This window comes from Palaemon carinicauda, chromosome 10 (genome assembly GCF_036898095.1).
Source record: "Palaemon carinicauda isolate YSFRI2023 chromosome 10, ASM3689809v2, whole genome shotgun sequence".
Lineage (NCBI taxonomy): Eukaryota > Metazoa > Arthropoda > Malacostraca > Decapoda > Palaemonidae > Palaemon > Palaemon carinicauda.
The window spans coordinates 116037125-116059624 of record NC_090734.1 but is presented as its reverse complement, the minus strand read 5'-3'; the positions used below and the strand labels follow the sequence as shown (position 1 = coordinate 116059624).

General features: G+C 37.1%; 1 protein-coding gene across 2 annotated transcripts; it reads left to right on the top strand.

Moving 5' to 3' along the window:
- Nucleotides 1-801: 801 nt before the first annotated feature.
- Nucleotides 802-20315, top strand: LOC137648689 (sphingomyelin phosphodiesterase-like). Of its 2 annotated transcripts, none has more exons than XM_068381714.1 (13): nt 802-936; nt 6097-6222; nt 6526-6752; nt 7620-7784; nt 8151-8268; nt 13406-13518; nt 13945-14117; nt 14490-14681; nt 16255-16425; nt 16973-17165; nt 18121-18221; nt 19387-19473; nt 20106-20315. In XM_068381714.1, the coding sequence occupies exons 1-13, from the start codon at nt 879-881 to the stop codon at nt 20227-20229; spliced, it is 1848 nt and encodes a 615-aa protein (XP_068237815.1). In that variant the 5' UTR covers nt 802-878; the 3' UTR covers nt 20230-20315. The 2 variants fall into 2 exon arrangements, with proteins under 2 accessions (XP_068237815.1, XP_068237816.1); XM_068381715.1 differs by having other exon boundaries at nt 803-936; nt 6100-6222.
- Nucleotides 20316-22500: the final 2185 nt, after the last annotated feature.

Genomic DNA, 22500 nt, shown 5'->3' with positions numbered 1-22500 from the left:
TATATATATATATATATATATATGTGTGTGTGTGTGTGTGTGTGTGTGTGTGTGTGTGTGTGGTAATTGACACCAACTATCAAAAAGGAGATAACAAAGATAACAAAACATATAAACTAATGTAATTTCAATAATTAAAAAATAGAAGAAAAAATTATACAAGTTCGTGAAAAAAAGTTGAATTAGACAAATTCAGTAGATTTAAAACCATTTCGGCCGATGAGAGTTTAAGTGATATTTAATTCCCCTCTTGGGTAAAACAAAATGCATTTAGACCTCTGTTGCCACAAATTCATATCAAACCTTGACAGTCAGGAGCAAGCGGAAATATGCCTTCATAAAAGCCAAAGCCAGTACAATAAGTCTCACCGCTTCAATCCGGATAAGTGAGAAGGCGCCAAATTCTTCACAAAGTTCACAGATCACAGTAAAGCGGTGGGAGGCCACGATGATACTTGAAAAAGGAAGAGTTGTGGTAATCTACTGTGGATTTTTTTTTTTTTTTTACTGATACAGTAACAAACTGAATAAATCATATCAGGAGAAGTACCCAGTTTCGCCCCAGACATACCCTACATACCTTATTACGACCCATTGTTTCTCACACAAGACTAATAAGGTCTGTTGCAAGAGTCAGTTTTTCTCAAAAGTAGGGTATTTAAATTCAAGGTTCACCCATATGTCCAGCTGTTGGCCGATCGCTTCGAAAATCACTTCGCAAATTTCATCAGTATGTCAGTACTCTAAACCCATTATGTTGCATTGCGTAACGTAACCTTTGTGATAAGCCTGGGAAAACCTCTTTTTCCCTTGGCTATGTCCCGTGTCTTTGTTGTTCAATATACCTCGCCCTAATCCTTTCCTCGCCAGTAGCCGACATGAGGGTTTCGCAGGCGACATCACTCCCCCTTCTTCTTCTTGGGTCTTTTCTCCTCGGTAATGTGACAGAGTATTTCAAATGTTTCCTTCGAGTTCTCTTATTTGAAACTGTATTAGTTTTATTAATTTCAGCCTTAGTTTTTCGTGACTGCCTATAAAAAATATGTTTGTTTTTATCTCTTATAAAGTTTCCAACTTCAAGTAGAATGTCTGAAAATTAAGGGCCATTATTACTAGGAAATTTTTCTTATACTTGATGGAATATTCTCTCTTTGATTTCATTTTCTCCCGTGTATTGAAATGCCATATATATATATATATATATATATATATATATATATATATATATATATATATATATATATATATATATATATTTATATATATATATATATATATATATATATATATATATATATATATATATATATATATATTAAGCTACAACCCTAGTTGAAAGATCAATAGGGAAAGGATAGCCCAGTGAGGAAAGAAAATAAGGAAATAAATAAAAGATATTTCATATATCAAAAAAACAGTAACATCAAAACAGATATTTCATATATAAACTGTAAAAGGACTCATGTAAGCCTGCTCAACATAAAAAAATATTTGCTGTAACTTTGGACTTTTGAAGCTCTACAGATTCAATTACCCGATTAGGGAGATCCTTCCACAACCTGTTCACAGCTGGAATAAAACTCCTAGAATATTACAGTATTGAGCCTCATACTGGAGAAAGCCTGACTATTAGAATTAACTGTCTTCCTAGTATTACGAACAGGATGGAACTGTCCGGGAAGATCTGAATGTAAAGGATGTTCATAACTATGAAAAATCTTATTCAACATGCATAACGAACTAATTGAACGACGGTGCAATAGATTGATATCTAGATCAGGAATAAGAAATTTAATAGACCTTAAGTTCCTGTTCACCAAATTAAGATGAAAATACAATCTTAATGTCTTTTATAAGGTTTAAGTTTCATATTTAAAAAGTCTGATTGTTCTCGACAATATTTGTTGGAAATGGGAAACCATCTGTATTCGCGTGAACGAAAGTTTTTTAAACTGTGTAAGCATAAGAACTGATTGGAAAATATCATCACATTCAATCTCTTCAACATTAGTACTTGAACAATTTCTAGTATATGAACAAATAGATAAATTTATATTAGCAATCCTGTTCTCTTTAGAGAAGTCATTGCTCTTTATTATTATTATCATCATTATATTTTTTTCTGTGGAGGTTTGGCCTGGTGTCGGTTATTTTGGTGTTTGGTGGTGGTGGTGGGAGGTGGGGGGACTTCACCCGTAGGCAGGATCCATTAAGCCAGGGCTATAAAGATTTCCGGTTCATACTGGTTCTTTTGAGATGAGCCTCCACTCTTTCTTGGCAGTCGCCTTCCAAGTACTGACCAGACTCATCGTTGTGATGGCTTATGTGGTAACGTCCCTGACTGGTGATCGCCAGACTTGGGTTGGCGTCCCGTTCAAACTCGTTAGTTCCTTTGGTCGCTGCAACCTCACCATCCTTGTGAGCTATGGATGGGACCTCTGAGAGAGCCTGTAGGTCTATCTGCTGAGTCATCAGCAGTCATTGCCTGACCCTCCTTGGTCCTAGCTTAAGTGGAGAGGGGGTTGGATGTTGATCACATGTCTCTAGGACATTGTCATGCTTGATAGGGCAATGCCGCTGTCCCTTGCCTCTTCCATTTACGAGTGACCTTTAAACTTTAAACCAGGTCCTACCTTAAACCTCTAAGGGCATAGCAAACATCTTTTATAAAACCATGGCGTGTCCTAGATGCATGCTAGAGGCATCCTTTGGAATATGCCAGTTCCCGATGAATATGCCAAATATTTTTCAAGAGACATGACACATAATCCTCTACAAACATACTGAAAGTCCCCAAGAATTATGCCAGAAAATGCCCTGGCAACATGTCACAAAGATCCCTGGGAACATATACTATTATTGGGTAATCAATTATCAAATAAACATAAAAACAAAACGGGACGTCTTTATCCTTAATTACCTAGAGACCCAGACAAAACCTCTCCACAGAGATAATCACATTTTTGGCCGGTGAAAACTCCACTAAAAACCTGATACTGTATGAAATTTTAAGAGAGATTCCGCAGACTCATGATACAACGATGTGAGAGAGAGAGAGAGAGAGAGAGAGAGAGAGAGAGAGAGAGAGAGAGATACTCAAGGCTAGGCTCCAAGCAAAAGAGCCCTGCTGTTTGTTTGTTGTTCTTTTCCTAGAAAAAAAAAATAATACAAACAGACGTCAGTGACTTGTTCCTTGTTAAGGAAATTGATTTGTCTGTTTATTTAACTGACGAATCTTCATTATCCACCGAAGAGAACCCGTAATTAAATGGTTTATTTTCGTTTTGTTTGATCATATGCTAATTTGGCAAGTTAGTTCCTCATTCAAGTGTGATAGATCTGAATGCTATCAAGTACGGCGACACACTGTCTTTACTCACGAACTCTTTGAGAGTTCTTTTAGTTTTGATATATCTCCCAGTCATTTTTACCTTCTTAGATGTTAATTCATACGCACAGACTCATATATGTATATAGTATTTAATATATATATATATATATATATATATATATATATATATATATATATATATATATATATATATATATATACATATCTTCATCTTATCATCACTCCTCCTATGCCTATTGACGCAAAGGGTCACGGTTCGATTCGCCAGTCGTCTCTATCTTGAGCTTTTAAATCATAATATATATATATATATATATATATATATATATATATATATACATATATATATATATATTTATATATATATATATATATATATATATATATATGTGTGTGTGTGTGTGTGTATGTGTGTGTTGTGTTTATATACATAAATTGTATACAATAAACCATTTACCCTAATAAAGGTTCATTCCAGAAAATAACACAGATTCGTGTGTACACTCACACAAACCCACACCCACACAAACACACACGCACACTCGCGCACGCGCACACACATGACCACACACACACACACATATATATATATATATATATATGTATATATATATATGTATATATATATATATATATATATATATATATATATATATATATATATATATGATGTCTGGTGTTCCACAGGGTAGTGTTCTTGGACCATTACTTTTCAAGCTATATACACATGACATGTGGTTTGGCCCAGAAAACAAGCTTGTTTTATATGTAGATGATGCTACTCTCTTTGTATCAATTTCATCTCTTGAATATAGATCTTGGGTTGCTGAATCCCTTAATAGATATCTACCTAGAATTAGTGCATGGTGCAAATTATGCGGTATGGAGTTGAATCCTAACAAAACGCAAAGTATGATTGTAAGTGGGTCAAGAACAGTGGCTCCACAACATCCGGATCTCTGCATTGATAATGTTTCTTTAACTTTGCATGACTCTTTTAGAATTTTAGGTGTGATTCTTGACAGCAAATTTACTTATGAGAAACACATTAGGTCTGTGTCCTCTTCAATTGCACAAGAAATTGGCTTAATGAGAAAGTCTTTCAAGATTTTCGGTGATCAATCTATTCTGAAGAAGTGTTTTAATTCTTTCATTCTACCTTGTTTTGAGTATTGTTCTCCTGTCTGGTCTTTAGCTGTTGATTCTCACCTTGATTTGTTGGACAGAAACTAACAGTTTATTAAATTTCTTATTCCTGGTCTAGATATTAATCTTTGGCACCGTCGTTCAATTAGTTCATTATGCATGTTGCATAAGAATTTCATAATTCTGACTACCCTTTACATTCAGATCTTCTTGGACAGTTCCATCCTGTTCGTGATACTAGGCATGCATTTAATTCTAATAGTCAGGCCTTCTCCATCACGAGGCCCAATACTACACAGTATTCAAGAAGTTTTATTCCAGATGTGACCAAGTTGTGGAATGATCTTCCTAATCGGGTAATTGAATCAGTAGAACTTCAAAAGTTCAAAGTTGCAGCAAATGTTTTTATGTTGAACAGGCTGACGTAAGTCTTCTTATAGTTTATATTTGACATATTGGTTTTGATGTTGTTACTCTTTTTAGAATAATTTATTGTTAATTTTTTCTCATTGTTTATCTATTTCCTTATTTTCTTTCCTCATTGGGCTGTTTATCCCTGTTGGAGCCCTTAAGCATATAGCATATTGCTTTTCCAACTAGGGTTGTAGCTTAGCTAGTAATAATATATATATATATATATATATACATATATATATATATATATATATATATATATACTGTATATATAATGTATGGGTACATACACACATACTGAATATATATATATATATATATATATATATATATATATATATACATATATATACAGTATATATATATATATATATATATATATATATATATATATATATATATATATATAAGGGTGCGTCTCTGTTATTGTAGGGCCCCAATTTATTATCATTATTGCTAGTTGAGCTACAACTCTAGTTAGAAAAGGAGGGTGCTATAAGCCAAAGGGCTCCAACAGGGAAAAATAGCCCAGTGAGGAAAGGATATAAGAAAAAATAACCTAAAAGAAAAGTGATGATCAAATTAAAGTAAAATGTTAAGATCAGTAAAACATTAAACTATATAAACAATATAAAACTTCCCAAAACAGCAGGAAGAGAAATAGAATAGAATAGTGTGCCCAAGTGTACCCTCAAGCAAGAGAATTCTAATCCAAAACAGTGGAAGACCATGGTACGGATTCTGTGGCACTATCCAAGACCAGAGAACAATTATTTGATTTTGGATTGTACTTTTCCTAGAAGAGCTGCTTACCATAGGTGAAGAGTCTCTTCTACCATTACCAAGAAGAAAGTAGCCACTGAACAATTACATTACAGTAGTTAACCCCTTGAGCAAAGAAGACCTGTAATCTCGGTGTTATCAGGTGTAAACGGACTGAGGAGAATGTGGAAAGAATAGGACAGGCTATTTGATGTCTGTGCAGGCAAAAGAAAAATAAGCTGTAACTAGAGAGAGGGATCCAATGTAGTACTGTCTGGGAAGTCAAAGGACCCAATAACTCTCTAGCAGAAGTATCTCAACGGGTGGCTGGTGCTCTAGTCAACCTACTACCTAATACAGATATATTCGTAAGAGAACAGTTTTTAGTGAATAATCCTAATCGATTCCGTTTTCTTCCCCAGCAGGAACTGCAGTGCAGTCCCTTGAGACAAAGGCACAGGGATTTCTGGAAACTGTTCTTCGTCATGAGTTCAACAAAGCACTCGAGACTGGGGCAGCGGGTCCCGTACTCAAGGAAGTTTCTCAAAGTAAGTCTTCCTGGTGCCCTGAACTCAGCGTTGTTCCTTGCCTGCTTGATTGATGGTCTATTTGCACTTGAGAAGAATATATGTGTCTCTGCAAAAATTGGAATGATTAATACTCTCATACATTCGAACACATACAAACAGTTATCTCACTAAGCTGTGATTCCATAAAGCTTTTCTTATTTCTGTCCCTGTATGTAATAACATGGATGTAAAACATTTCTAATTCCTCATTCTCTCAAACCCGATCTCCACATATTTTGTCCTTAGAATAACTACTAATTTCTAATCAAATACTTCTTACAGAACTAGACTTGGCAAACATGTTGGAAGAGACATCCAGTTGGGAGACCAAATCACAGAACTTTGATCCCCTCCTATGTGCTTTCTGCAGCAGCGCCATGGCCGAGATCATCCAATTGTTTGAAACGGGGACTGACCCGTTAATCATCGTGGATGGCCTTGTCAACCTATGTGTCGACTTGGGCATTGCTAATTATCCATTTTGTGAAGGGGTCATAAGTGAGGTGGAGGTAAGTGGTTTAGTCTGTTCAGCTGCTTCTGAGGCCAGTGTCCATTTGGCAAACGGGGTCTATTTTGGAGCCGTGGTCGATTTATGAGCTGGGGTCAGTTTTGGACCCGAGGTCCTTTTTAGAGGCGGGGTCCATTTTGGAACCAGGGTCTATTTTGTAGCCGGAATCCCTTTTGGAGCCAGTGTCCATTTTGGAGCTGGGTCACATTTTGGAGCCAGTGTCCATTTTAGAGTTGGGATCCATTTTGGGGCCGGGGTCCTTTTCTGGAGCCGGGTTCTATTTTAGAGCTGGGATCTATGTTAGAGGAGGGATCCAATTTTATTGTGCAGAGAAAGGCTTGCTTTCCCACACGGGAAAATTTTCACCTGCTATGAAGTCAAAAAGGCATGCCTTCACAAAAGTGGATTTATCCCGAGCGGCCTCGCAGTTTCTATAAATTGAGTGGGGGTGTTAGTGTGGTAATGTAGATATAGAATATAAAAATAAACTGATAAGAGGTACCTATGAAATTATGTCTTGTTGATAATTCTAAAGTTGCTTCTCAATCATGCAATATCAATTGCTATTAACCTTAGAGCAATGCAGTAACTTACTGTAATTTCTCTCTTTGTAAAATGCTCAACAGTTCTGTCGAACATGATCAAAGTGCAGTATCACTCCCTGCTCAGAGGATTCTAGTCTATTTACCCATCCACAACTCTCATAAAGTAATCAATGCCTGCTACGTATCCAGCTCCTGGAATTATTTAAGATCTCTGTCTATATACTAGTCATCAAAATTACTATATTTTGATGCGAAGACCCTAACGAATGAATCTCTTATTATCATTTATATTGCAAACTTGACAAGATGTATTTTTTTTGTAGCCACATCTCGCCTGGATTTTGGAAAATCGTAACCTGACTGGGAAGGACGTTTGTGGGATGGTTCTCGTAGGATTCGGCTGCAACACAAACAATCCTGAGAGGGTTTGGGAGGTTCAGATTCCAGATGGTCCAAAACCCCCAGTTGTAGATCCTGTATTGCCACCTGTGAGTGTACAAAGTATTACTTATACTAGGAGTCACGAATGACTCCTGGAGGGTGAGAGTTACTTACAAATAAGGAGAACTATGAGAAAACATTACTTAAAACATCAGCAGTTAATCTAAATTTCATACGAGTTCTCACAATTAATAGAAAAATGGTTCTCATTTTTGTATGAACATTCAGGTTGCATTTCAAATCTAAGAGATATCGTGTGATACAAAATAACAGACAGTCAATGTAAGACTTGTAGACAAGCCTTAAAAGATTACCATCAGGCTTTCAGTAAGCAAAACATAGAGGGAGCTTTATTGCCATATACAAATTGCCTTGCATTCAATATTTCCTTTTCACTTCGGCTCTCATAAAAGGAAGGTTCCCCTACGATGAAGATCCTGCACCTAGCTGACACCCATTTCGACCCCGAGTACCTACCAGGAAGTAATGCCGAGTGTAAAGAAAAGTACTTCTGCTGCAGAGCAGAGAGTGGTGAGTTCTCTTCTTTATAGTAATGAACATTTTAAAGTGTTTCTGACAAAAAATGGATTTTATGAATTTCAAAATGAAGGAAGGTTTTTAACATAACAGAAATTCAGCCTTAGGTTGCACAATAAGTCTTTTTAAAGTCATGGATTTTAATGGCCACACACAGTTTTTTATTTGTTCCTAATGGATGGTTCCATTCCTTATCAGCATGTGAGATTCACAGTTCTTTTCTTTTACTAGACATTTTGGTCACATTATATCTTTAATAGATGTATTTGTTATTATTAAGGAAATCCTCATGCTTAATTTTGGTAGATATGGCTTTCTCACACGGCTCAGAATAATATGACTTGCTTTCTACAAATACTTTGGGCAGACCAGAATAATATGACAGTTTTCGCAGGTCCTTCAGACAGACCAGAAGAGTATGACTTAATTTTTGCAGGTCCTCTGGACAGACCAGAACAATATGAATTGCTTTCTGCAAATCCTTTGGGTGTCCAAAATAATGTTACTTGCTTTCTGCAAATCCTTTGGACAGATCAGAATAATATGACTTACCTTTTGCAGGTTCTCTGGACACTCCAGAGCAATATGATTTGTTTTCTGCATATCCTTTGGGCTGGCAAAATTAAGGTGACTTGCTTTCTGCAAATCCTTTGAGCAGACCAGAATAGTATGACTTGCGTTTTGCAGGTCCTTTGGACACTCCAGAAAAATATAACTTTCTTTCTGCAAATCCTTTGGGTGGCCAAAATAATGTGACTTGCTTTCTGCAAATCCTTTGGACAGACCAAAATAATATGACTTACCTTTTGCTGGTTCTCTGGACACTCCAGAGCAATATGACTTGCTTTCTGCAAATCCTATGGGCTGGCAAAATTAAGGTGACTTGCTTTCTGCAAATCCTTTGGGCTGGCCAAAATAAAGGTGACTTCCTTCCTGCAAATCTTTTGAGCAGACCAGAATAATATGACTTGCGTTTTGCAGGTCCTTTGGACACTCAAGAACAATATGACTTGCTCTCTGCAAATATTTACCTTTTGCAGGTTCTCTGGACACTCCAGAGCAATATGACATGCTTTTTGCAAATCCTTTGGGCAGACTAGAATAATATGACATGCTTTTTGCAAATCCTTTGGGCAGACCAGAATAATATGACATGCTTTTTGCAAATACTTTGGGCAGACCAGAATAATATGACTTGCTTTTTGCAAATCCTTTGGGCAGACAAGAATAATATGACTTGATTTTTGCAAATCCTTGGGGCAGACCAGAATAATATGACCTAGTTTTTGCAGGTCATCTGGACAGACCAGAGTGATATGACTTACATTCTGCAGGTCATCTGGACAGACCAGAATGATATGACTTACTTTCTGCAGGTCATCTGGACAGACCAGAATGATATGACTTACTTTCTGCAGGTCATCTGGACAGACCAGAATAATATGTCTTAGCCTTTGCAGGCCCTCTGGACAGATCAGCATAATATGATTTAGCTTTTGTAGGTCTTTTTTTACAGACCAGAATAATATGACTTACTTTCAGCAATTCCTTTAGGTTGGTCAGAATAATATGACTTACTTTCTGCAGATCCTTTGGGCAGACCAGAATAATATGACTTACTTTCTGCAGATCCTTTGGGCAGATCAGAATAATATGACTCACCCTTTTCAGTCCCTCTGAACACTCCAGAATTATATGACTTGCTTTATGCAAATCCTTTGGGTAAGCCAAAGTAATGTGACTTGCTTTTTGCATATTCTTTGGGCAGACCAGAATAATATGACTTACCTTTTGCAGTCCCTCTGAACACTCCAGAACAATATGACTTGCTTTATGCAATTCTTTGGGAAGGCTGAAAAAAATGTGACTTGCTTTCTGCAAATCCTTTGGGCAGACCAGAATAATATGACTTAGCTTTTGCAGGTCCTCTGGATACACCTGAACAATATGACTTAGCTTTTGCAGGTTCCCTGGACAGACTAAAACAATATGAATTGCTTTCTGTAAATCCTTTGGGTGGCCAAAATAACGTGACTTGCTTTTTCAAATCCTTTGGACAGAGTAGAATAATAAGACTTCCCTTTTGCAGGTCGTCTAGGCACTCCAGAAAAATATGACTTACTTTCTACAAATCCTTTGGGCAGGCCAAAATGATGTGACTTGCTTTCCGCAAATCCTTTGGGCAGAGCAGAATAATATGACTTACCTTTTGCAGGTTCTCTGGACACTCCAGAACAATATGACTTGCTTTCTGCAAATCATTTGGGCTGGCAAAATTAAGGTGACTTGCTTTCTGAAAATCCTTTGGGCTGGCTAAAATAAAGTGACTTGCATCCTGCAAATCCTTTGAGCAGACCAGAATAATATGACTTGCGTTTTGCAGGTCCTCTGGACACTCCAGAACAATATGACTTGCTCTCTGGAAATCCTTTGGGTAGGCCAAAAGAATATGACTTGCTTTCTGCAAATCCTTTGGGTATACCAGAATAATATGACTTGCATTTTGCAGGTCCTCTGGACACTCCACAACAATATGACTTGCTTTCTGCAAATGCCTTGGGCAGACTAGAATAATATGACTTGCTTCTTACAAATCCTTGGGGCAGACCAGAATAATATGACCTAGTTTCTACAAGTCCTTTAGACAGACCAGAATGATATGACGTAGCTTTTGCAGGTCATCTGGACAGACCAGAATAATATGACTTACTTTCTGCAGGTCATCTGGACAGATCAGAATAGTACGTCTTAGCCTTTGCAGGCCCTCTGGACAGATCAGCATAATATGACTTAGCTTTTGCAGGTCCTTTTTTACAGTCCAGAATAATATGACTTGCTTTCTGCAAATCCTTTAGGTTGGTCAGAATAATATGACTTACTTTCTGCAGATCCTTTGGGCAGACCAGAATAATATGACTTACTTTCTGCAGATCCTTTGTGCAGGCCAGAATAATATGCCTTTGCTTTCTGCAAATCGTTTTGGCTGACCAGGCTAATATGACTTACGTTCTGCAGGTCTAGCGGACTATAATAATATGACTTGCTTTCTGTACATCTTTTGGGCAGAGCAGAATAATGTGACTTGCTTTCTGCAAATCCTCTGGGCAGGCCAGAATGAGATGACTTATTCAGACCAGAATAATATGAATTAGTTTTTGTGGGTCCTTATGAAAGATCAGAATTATATGACTTAGGTTTTGCAGGTCCTCTATATAGGCCAGAATAATATGACGTACTTTCTGCAGGTCCTCGGACAGACCAGAATTGTATGACTTATTTTCTGCAGGTCCTCTGTACAGGCTAGAATAATATGACTTACATTTTGCAGATCTTTTGGACAGACCAGAATTATATGACTTACTTTCTGCAGGTCCTCTGAACAAACCAGAATTATATGACTTACTTTCTGCAGGTCCTCTGTACAGGCTAGAATAATATGACTTACATTTTGCAGATCTTTTGGACAGACCAGAATTATATGACTTACTTTCTGCAGGTCCTCTGAACAGACCAGAATTATATGACTTACTTTCTGCAGGTCCTCTGTACAGGCTAGAATAATATGACTTACATCTTGCAGATCTTTTGGACAGACCAGAATTATATGACTTACTTTCTGCAGGTCCTCTGAACAGACCAGAATTATATGACTTACTTTCTGCAGGTCTTCTGTACAGGCTAGAATAATATGACTTACATTTTGCAGATCTTTTGGACAGACCAGAATTATATGACTTACTTTCTGCAGGTCCTCTGAACAGACCAGAATTATATGACTTACTTTCTGCAGGTCTTCTGTACAGGCTAGAATAATATGACTTACATTTTGCAGATCTTTTGGACAGACCAGAATTATATGACTTACTTTCTGCAGGTCCTCTGAACAGACCAAAATTATATGACTTACTTTCTGCAGGTCCTCTATACAGGCTAGAATGATATGACTTACATTTTGCAGATCTTTTGGACAGACCAGAATTATATGACTTACTTTCTGCAGGTCCTCTGAACAGATCAGAATTATATGACTTACTTTCTGCAGGTCCTCTGTACAGGCTAGAATAATATGACTTACATTTTGCAGATCTTTTGGACAGACCAGAATTATATGACTTACTTTCTGCAGGTCCTCTGAACAGACCAGAATTATATGACTTACTTTCTGCAGGTCCTCTGTACAGGCTAGAATAATATGACTTACATTTTGCAGATCTTTTGGACAGACCAGAATTATATGACTTACTTTCTGCAGGTCCTCTGAACAGACCAGAATTATATGACTTACTTTCTGCAGGTCCTCTGTACAGGCTAGGATAATATGACTTACATTTTGCAGAAATTTGGGCAGACCAGAATTATATGACTTACTTTCTGCAGGTCCTTTGGACAGACCAGCATAATATGACTTAGCTTTTGCCGGTCCTTTTCACAGACCAGAATGATATGACCTACTTTCTGCAAATCCTTTGCGCAGACCAGACTAATATGACTTGCGTTATGTAAGTCCCTTGGATAGACTACAATAACATGACTTTCTTTTTGCAGATCTTTTGAGCAGAGAAGAATAATATGACTTGCTTTCTGCAAATCCTCTGAGCAGACCAGAATGATACGACTTACGTTCTGCAGGTCCCCTGTTCAGACCAGAATAATATGAATTATTTTTTTGTGGATCCTTATGACAGATCAGAATGATATGACTTACCTTTGCAGGTCGCTTCATAGGCCAGAATAATATAACTTGCTTTCTGCCGTTTCCCTTGACAGAGTAGAATAATATGACTTACACTCTGCAGGTCCTCTGGACAGATCAGAATAATATGACTAGCTTTTACAAGTCCTCTGTATAGGCCAGCATAATATAACTTACTTTCTGCAGGTCCTTTGGACAAACCAGAATTATATGACTTACTTTCTGCAGGTCCTCTTGACAGACCAGAATTATATGACTTACTTTCTGCAGGTCCTCTGGACAGGCCAGAATTATATGACTTAATTTCTGCAGGTCCTCTTGACAGACCAGAATTATATGACTTACTTTCTGCAGGTCCTCTGGACAGACCAGAATTATATGACTTACTTTCTGCAGGTCCTCTGGACAGACCAGAATTATATGACTTACTTTCTGCAGGTCCTCTGGACAGACCAGAAGCTGCAGCTGGAAAATGGGGAGACTACCGCAACTGTGATGCCCCAAAGTGGCTTCTCCAAGCCACGTATGACCACATCAAGATGACTCATACGGTGAGTTAATGCAGATAATAAAGCAGTTAAGGCTCATTTGAGATAAGTTTTGAAATTCCTATTATGACTCCTAGTTGTGTTTTTGGTTAATGATTATAATTTTTTTTATCCTTCCTAGTATGATTATCATCAGCATTCTGTAACCGTTTCTGATGTCAATACAAATCTAGTTCCATCTTCCTTGTCATTGCGTCTATTTTTTCTTTTTTATCTATTCCCTCTTTCCATCAATATGAGTTTTAGAATCGTATCTGTATCACTCTTCCCTTTCCATTACTTTTTTTTATCAACAATACACCCATCTTAGGATATCTCTTATTTCTTCCTATTTTTTCTTCTTGTCTCTCCTCCTTTACCACCGCAGTCCTCATCATTAATAAAGTCGTGTTTTGTTTCATCCATTCACACACATACACACACACACAGGATATAGACTTCATCATCTGGACAGGGGATCTGATCCCTCACAACGTATGGAACACCTCCCGAGAGACAAACTTGGAAATCATCTATGAGAGCGTTCAGTTGGTTGCGGATAACTTTCCTGGAATTCCGGTATTTCCAGCCATTGGTAATCACGAAGCACATCCTGTAAATACGTGAGTGATTTCAAGGATTAACACTTTAGTATTGATTCATTCCTTGTGCGAGAGGTTTTTTCTTCCATTAGAAAACTGATGACTTCGGCATATTAGAGACGATGGGCGGGATTTTATTTTCTAGCCTTTGATGATTTCCTCAATTGTAGAAGCAAATCAGTTGTAAATTCTGATGCAGGGTCAAACAAAGATATACTATAGCCTCATATTATGGTCAATTTAATATAACTAAAGTTGATAATCAGATTCGCAATGGATCTTAACCTTATGCTTCATAGTTTAATGTTGGAATATTGACATGTATAGTGATGAATCACTAAGTTATTTATTAAACATACGTACTTTGTTACCAAATACAACTCCCTTTCCTAGTTTCCCGCAACCGTACATTGACAACGAGTTCGACATCTCCTGGCTTTATGACGAAATTGCAATCCTTTGGGGCACCTGGCTGCCGAAGGATGTTGCGGAGAGTGTGGCTTATTCAGCTTATTACTCAACCCTCATCAAGCCAGGACTGAGGATCCTGTCTATCAATTCTAACTACTGCTATGGTTTCAACTGGTAGGTGATACATTATTCTTCTTTTGTTGTTGTTGAAAGAACTTAGCCACAGCATTCTCTGTCATGGCAGATCATTTGACAGTAACTTAATCTTTAGAATGTGCACCCTTGTTTCACAATGCAGTCTGTGGCTGCCTCATGCTTTTTAATCTTTTCTACGAAAATAATGCTCTGATGCTCAAGTCATAATCATCAATCATTATGACTAATTCGATTATCTATAAACAACATATTATTTATGAATTCGATTTATTCAGACTTTCTTGAATAACATTATTTGAGTCACTCAAGCAAGAAAACCCTTATCCATTCTAAATATGGTCTTTATTTTCCTTTTAATCACCAAGTTCAATTGTACTACCCTTACATAAATTCAAGATATCTCCTTTACAATGATATGGATCTAGTTATTTGAATCATTCAGTCCTCTTTACAAAATATCTTTTGGCCAATCTATGATTGGGATAAATTGGCATACTAGTTACTCAATCTTTTCACCTTTAGTTACTCACTTAAGAAAGTGTTTTGTAAGAGATTTTTTCATAGTTTATCACACTAAACAGCTAACCATTGAAGCTTTCCTTCATTGATACTAAGTTAGATTTTGTTCAAATTATGAGATAGTGGGCATGATTGGTGAATATGATTGAGGGTTTAGGTATTTTCTCCCTATTATGAGGACTGGTCAGTTTTAAGGCACCATTTGACTATAGTTAATTTTTTTTAGCGAGGCAGATTTGCACCGACTAGCAGCGGTGCCCTATTAGCTCGGAAAGGTTTCCTGATCGCTGATTGGTTGGACAGATTAATTCTTACCAATCAGCGATCAGGAAACTTTTCTGAGCTAAAAGGGCACCGCTGCGAGTCAGTGCAAATCTGCCTCGCTAAAAGAAATGGACTATAGATTGTCATCTGTTCTGGCCACTCTAGCTCTAGCTCTGTTGATTGTACACCAATCACGTCTGGGAAGTATACTCTGTTTTTTTTTTTTTTTTTAACCTGGCATAAATGTACTGAGCTCGGATTCAATTGTTTGCTTATGATTGGCTGGACCTCAGTTTGTCCTAATTCATCAGTTTTCTGTACACACAATTATAATATTATAAATATACTACTACAGAGTAAGTTAAAAGGTGCTTTAATGACTGCTGTATTATGCACTAAACATTGGTAGAATAAAAACATTAAAATTAATACATCTCAAACATTTTCCTTGTCTACAACTTCGGTAGAGTTGTACATTATCTAACACAGTTCGTCACTCCTCTATGAAATGATTTCTAATATATTTATTGAGTTCATTTATTATTGACCCTTTTGCTGCATATGCTGAGCTTACCCAATATGGTTTAATATTCATAAATTGGAAATATGTCAACACAAAACTACTAGATTCGGACAACCTGATTTTAGCCAATAAACAGCTGCAAAAAGTGTGGCCTTGAGTACAAACATGCCAGTTTGAGAAAAATAGAGTGTAGTGCCCAATATCCGCCACTTGATATGAAATAAAATATGAATGTAGTTTGATGAATAAGCCAATCACGATACTGTACCCTTTCACAAATTGTAGGTGGCTCCTCTACGATGATGTTGATCCAGGCACTGAACTAGACTGGATGGCCAAGCAACTGAAGGCTGCTGAGGAAGCTGGCGAGAAAGTCTACCTCATTAGTCACATCCCTCCAGGTCACAGGGACTGTGCAAAGACTTGGAGTCACCAGTATAACCGCATAGTCTCAAGGTATCAATAAACTTTTTCATTCTTCTTCTGATTTGCTATCATTTAGTTGGCTTTTAGATATGTTTAGAGGATACCTCAAGATTTTCTAATATAAAATATAAGGCAAATTTATGGATTTTATTACAGAGAGTGTGCTATGTTTCTATTCCAGTAACATAATCCTCTGTTTTCAATCTTAGTCAAATGTTTGTTGAACATTATGAATGGAGTCTATTTACAACAGCTTCCTATTATTTCAGTCTTTCGGATGAACAAATGAACTGTTTAATTGGAGGTATCTTGTTCTTTTATATCGTGTAGTTACAAAATAAACAATTAAAATATACATCAAAATTTCAAGTAAGTTTTTTTTTTATTTCTTATATTGGAGGACTACAATTTTGATGTCAGGTTGCAAAGATTTTATTTTGTGTAAATTACAGTCAAGAAATAGCATCATATTAGATTTGTAATGTTGCTTAGCCTAACTAATCCAAAAACATCAAATATAAGGACCCAAATAATCCCTAAGCCTCACTTGAGATCTATTATTCCCCCTTCCCTTCAGGTTTGAGTCCACCATCGCAGGCCTCTTCTACGGCCACACGCACAAGGACCACTTCATGATGTTCTATGATCCCGTGGAAGCCACGCGCGCTTACCACGTCGGCTACATTGGACCCAGTCAGACTCCCTATCACAAGGTCAACCCTGGATATAGGATCTACACCGTTGATGGAGATTACGAAGGATCTTCCTATGTAATTGATTTACCTGTATTTTACAGAATTCAATTCTCTTTAGGGGAAGGAAAGATATTTCTAGATAGAGGTGTATATTTACGCAGCTCTTATTGAACTTTCACAATTGCTTGACTTTCTGCCCTCTTCTCATCCGGCTGTCCAACTTCTTTAACTTCATATTGCTCCAGGTATCACCTCTTACGTAGGAACAAATCCCCAGGATAAGACCTATGAACCTAGAAGTAACCCTCACTTCTTTCTCTTCTTCCTCCCCACCGTTATACCCACATTAAAGGGCCGGTTGCCTAATGCGTCCTCTTGAATGCCTTAACCCTCGCTTAACCTCTTCTCTGCCTATCATCCTCACTGTTCTGTTTACATGAAATAACCCAAATGGAACCTCAGATCATTTCTGACAAATGATTTAAATTATTCTAGGCGAAAATCTTGTGCAAATGTATTTTACTAATCTTAGGATTTCCTTCTATTAAAAGGTTAAGAAATATAAAGTGCGTAAGTCTATATATTTAGGATGCAATGTTCCTTTCTATTTCTTTCCGTGACTTTTATTCTCGTGCTATAACACTATCAATTTCCAAAATCGTGAACGATCAGCTGCTAAAGTGTTGAGATTTCTAAGCCATAACTAGCATGAGTAATCGTAGCATTGTAGAATAATTTATAGAACTCATAAGTACCTTTGCCTTCTGGTCTGTTGAAGGCTAGATAAAGAATAATGTCTTATTACATTATTGACTTGTGGTAAATGAATTTGCGATAATAATTTTCATTTCTGGATTTCCTTCATCAAGAAATCAGCATATTATGCATTCGATGTAGTTGATGGATTGATTATATAATGTAAATATGCGCTGCAGTAACTAAATCCAGTATTTTCTAAAGTTTCTGTACTGAAGGAACCATATCAGCTATTTTATATATATATATTTTTTTTTCTTTTTTTTTTTTGCAGCAAGTTTTGGATCACGAGACTTGGATTTTGGATCTGGACGAGGTGAACCAAAGCGATGATCCAAGGTTCTTCAAGCTTTACTCGGCCAAAGAATCTTACGGGTTAGTTGCAAGAATTCTTAGACTATCATTTGAACAACATTGCATCATACGATCATACGACCCTTTCTGAGCAGGGGATTACCTTAACGTTGATGAAAGGTTTGTGTTTCGCCATGGTCAGCAAAGCTGTACTAGTCAGGACCACCCATATAAGGTTTGTTTACTGTGAGTGACCAGACTAAAGTCTCCCACCATCACCAATCCGCACTGGGCAGCATGGTAATGAAAATAGCCAAAACCAGACATGACTAAGGGCATGTCTGATGCCTTTGTTCTGCAGTGAACTGGAAACGACTGCATTGGTTGTTATTGTTGCATCATACTCAACCATATGTTACTCAGGATGTATCCAGTCACAGAACAAATTTGTCTTTCATCAGCTTCTGCAATTTCTCTTTACTATTCATAGTTAGTACGGTTCCATCTAAAAAATCACCCATTCCTTAACAATCTCGACTCATATCCTCAACTCAGACTTTCCATCACCGTTTACAGTAACTGGGTTGTTGTGGCCTAATTGGTAACGTCTCTGCCTGACGTTTGCCAGACGAGGGTTCGAGTCCTGCTCAGACTCGTTATTGCCTTTAGTGTCTGTAACCGTACCATCCTTGTGAGCTAAGGTAGGGGGGTTTGGGGAGCCTATAGGTCTATCTGCTGAGTCATCAGCAGCCATTGCCTGGCCCTCCCTGGTCCTAGCTTGGGTGGAAAGGGGGGTTCGGCGTTGATCATATAATATATGGTCAGTCTCTAGGGCATTGTCCTGCTTGCTAGTACAATGTCACTCTCCCTTGCCTCTGCTGTTCATGAGCGACCTTTAAACCTTTACACTCCTTCATACTTCCACATCTCTCCATCCATCATTACACACAACTATAAAACTTACTGTAAAAATCAGGTTCATGCTTTTTGTAAATGAGAATAAAAAATCATATATTACTCGGGTAACTATGCTAATTGCATGGGAAAATTCATCCACCCTCTAGTTACTCTTTCATCTTGATATATCTCTACTCACTTTCTCCTTTTTGTAATATTAGTAATTTACTGGTAATATACTCCACTTGTAACTAACAAAATGTACATTAAATAATTATGAGTATAATACAATTACATAATAACTTGAATCTCTCCACAATATTCTGATAATCAATTATTATTTTTTCAGTCTTGAAAACCTATTTCCATCAACGTGGTCTGACCTGGTGACCCAAATGGCCGTTGATAACAGTACGCTCTTCGATGAGTTTTTCATGTAAGTGAAACCATAGCTTTAACGGTCTTCCCAAATTGATAGGCCTATTTCAAGACACTTCTTTCATAAGCTTTGTAATGATTTCATTTTAAACTATCTTCTTTCTTTTCGTTTTTCAAATGAAAGCTTTTGAAATCTAATGCTATATAATCTTTTGTTTTCATTTTTGTGGAGAGTGTAGCCTGAGAACTACACTGCAGCTGTTGCCATATTTTCTCCTGCAAATTCATTTACTATCTATGGAAAAGAGAGAAATTCTCGTGGATAAGGCATCTTTTCATTTTTGAGTTTCAAACCATTTAGACTGTCCGTGTTGAAGGGGGAACGTGGCAGTGTCGCTATGGTTATAGACTATGACCATAGATATCCATAAATAACCATAGGATATAATGGACTATAACATCCAAGACCTGGGTTTAGATTCCCCTTCCCCTTCGTTGCACACCAAGATACCCAGTTGAGAGTGGGCTATAGGGGGAGTCTGGAGAGGGGAGATCATTTAGCCAGACTAGCCAGCCACGAACTATCTACCTTCCTTACAACACAATTCCAAGTCATTTTGTGATATAGGATTGACTTGGACTTCTCATTCCTTTTAAATATACTAAGGCTAATTTCTTTATACTTTTTAGGCACTATATAAAAGACGCGAAACCTTATATGGAAGAGGGATGCGGCGAGAGATGCAAGAGCCAACTGTTGTGCCGTCTTGTGGTATCCGACAACTCCGACCATTCCCACTGTGAAGGTCTTTGAATGTATCAAATAATCAATGTATTTCATATTGGATAGATGTTAGATCATCGAATTTGCGATCACTGTGAAATGAGAATAAAAGTTCATGACTGTATTTATAAAAAGATGTTTGTTTGATTACTCAAGATACTACCGCTAGAGAGTTATGGGGTCCTAAGACTGGCCAGACAGTACTACATTGGATCCTTCACTCTGGTTACGGTTCATTTTCATTTTGCCTACACCTACACCGAATAGTCTGGCATATTCTTACAGATTCTCCTCTGTCCTCATACACCTGACAACAATGATTACAAAAAAATTTTCTTCACCCAAGGGGTTAACTACTGTAATGTAATTGTTCAGTGGCTACTTTCCTCTTGGTAAGGGTAGAAGAGACTTTAGCTATGGTAAGCAGCTCTTCTAGAAGGATACTCCAAAATCAAACCATTGTTCGCTAGTCTTGGATAATGCCATACCCTCTGTACCATGGTCTTCCACTGTCTTGGGTTAGAGTCAAGGCCGTCTTGTTAGAGTTCCCTTGCTTGAGGGTACACTCGGGCACACTATTTTATCTGATTTCTCTTACTCTTGTTTTGTTAAAGTTTTTATAGTTTATATGGGAAATATTTATTTAATTGTTGTTACTGATTTTAAGATATTTTATTTTTCCTTCTTTCCTTTCCTAACTGGGCTATTTATCCTGTTGGGGCCCCTGGGCTTATAGCATCCTGCTTTTCCAACTAGGGTTGTAGCTTAGCAAGTAATAATAATAATAATAATAATAATAATAATAATACATGTAGTTACAAATATGAGGTTTCATGTTAGTGGTGGTCTTCAGAAGATTGCAGTACAACCATTGATGCCAACACAAGAATCCGTGTTTCACATAAGGTAAGGCAATCAAAAACTCATATATCATCTTGGCAACCTGTTAAAGGAGATATATGTCTATTGCAAATTCCAATGCTTTTCTCAATGCTGTCTAAGGAATGCTTTTTATTCGATGATGTGAATCACACTCCGAAATTAATATTCCGGGGTGAAGGGAGTGGGAAAGGTAGTTTAGTGCTATGACCAGGGTTGCCAGGTTGGCCTTTTTTCAGGCCAAAAAACCTCGAATTTGACCTTTTTTTTAATTGGTTGGCCTTCAGTAATATCATGAAAAATATGCGGATATTAAGTACTATATATTTGGCCTTTTTCTACATATAGGTTGGCCTTTTAAAGCTTCCGTTGTTTGAAAGTTGGACTTTTCTCATATAGAAAATCTGGCAACCCTGACCTCATATGGCGCACTGTAATCATTGAGGGTTTTTTGCAGCTTCACTTCGTTCACTAGTTTCAACCACTTTTTATCCTTCTACGCCGTCCTGTTTTACAATCTTGGGGCCCAGAGCCTCTCGGTCCTTTCGCTGGCCTTTATGGGCTACTTTCCCTTCATATATTTCTTTCATTATTTCTTTTTACTTCAATTTCCTTTCAAGTTTTCTTTATTTTACCCCTGCGAAGGCCTGCAACATCTTAAGAAGAGAGAGAGAGAGAGAGAGAGAGAGAGAGAGAGAGAGAGAGAGAGAGAGAGAGAGAGAGAGAGAGAGAGTATGCGATTGTTACCCTTATTCTAATTCTGAAAGCATGACGTTTACACTTGAAAACATGAATTACTGACACGAACCCAAGTTCATATATTTCTTTCATTATTTCTTTTTACTTCAATTTCCTTTCAAGTTTTCTTTATTTTACTCCTGCGAAGGCCTGCAACATCTTAAGGAAAGAGAGAGAGAGAGAGAGAGAGAGAGAGAGAGAGAGAGAGAGAGAGAGAGAGAGAGAGAGAGAGAGAGAGAGAGAGAGAGAGCGAGCATGCGATTGTTACCCTTATTTTGCCTAATTCTAACATGACATTTACACTTAAAAACATGAATTACTGACACGAACCCAAGTTTTGAGATCGAATTACGCCCATGACTACGAGCAATTTCCTTGAAGAGGTCATTGTGCTTTTGACGAGGTATCGTCTGAATTTTTTTTTTTTTTTTCTTACGGCAACAAACATTTGGAAAAGGAATGCGTATTGACTGCGGAACTTTATTATTATTATTATTATTATTATTATTATTATCATTATTATTATTATTATCATTATTATTATTACTATTGTTGTTGTTGATGTTATTGTTATTGTAATTATCATTATTTTTATTGTTGTTGTTATTGTTATTGTTATTTTTATTGCAATTGTTACTATTACTATATTATTATTATCATTGTTATTGTTATTGCAACTATTAT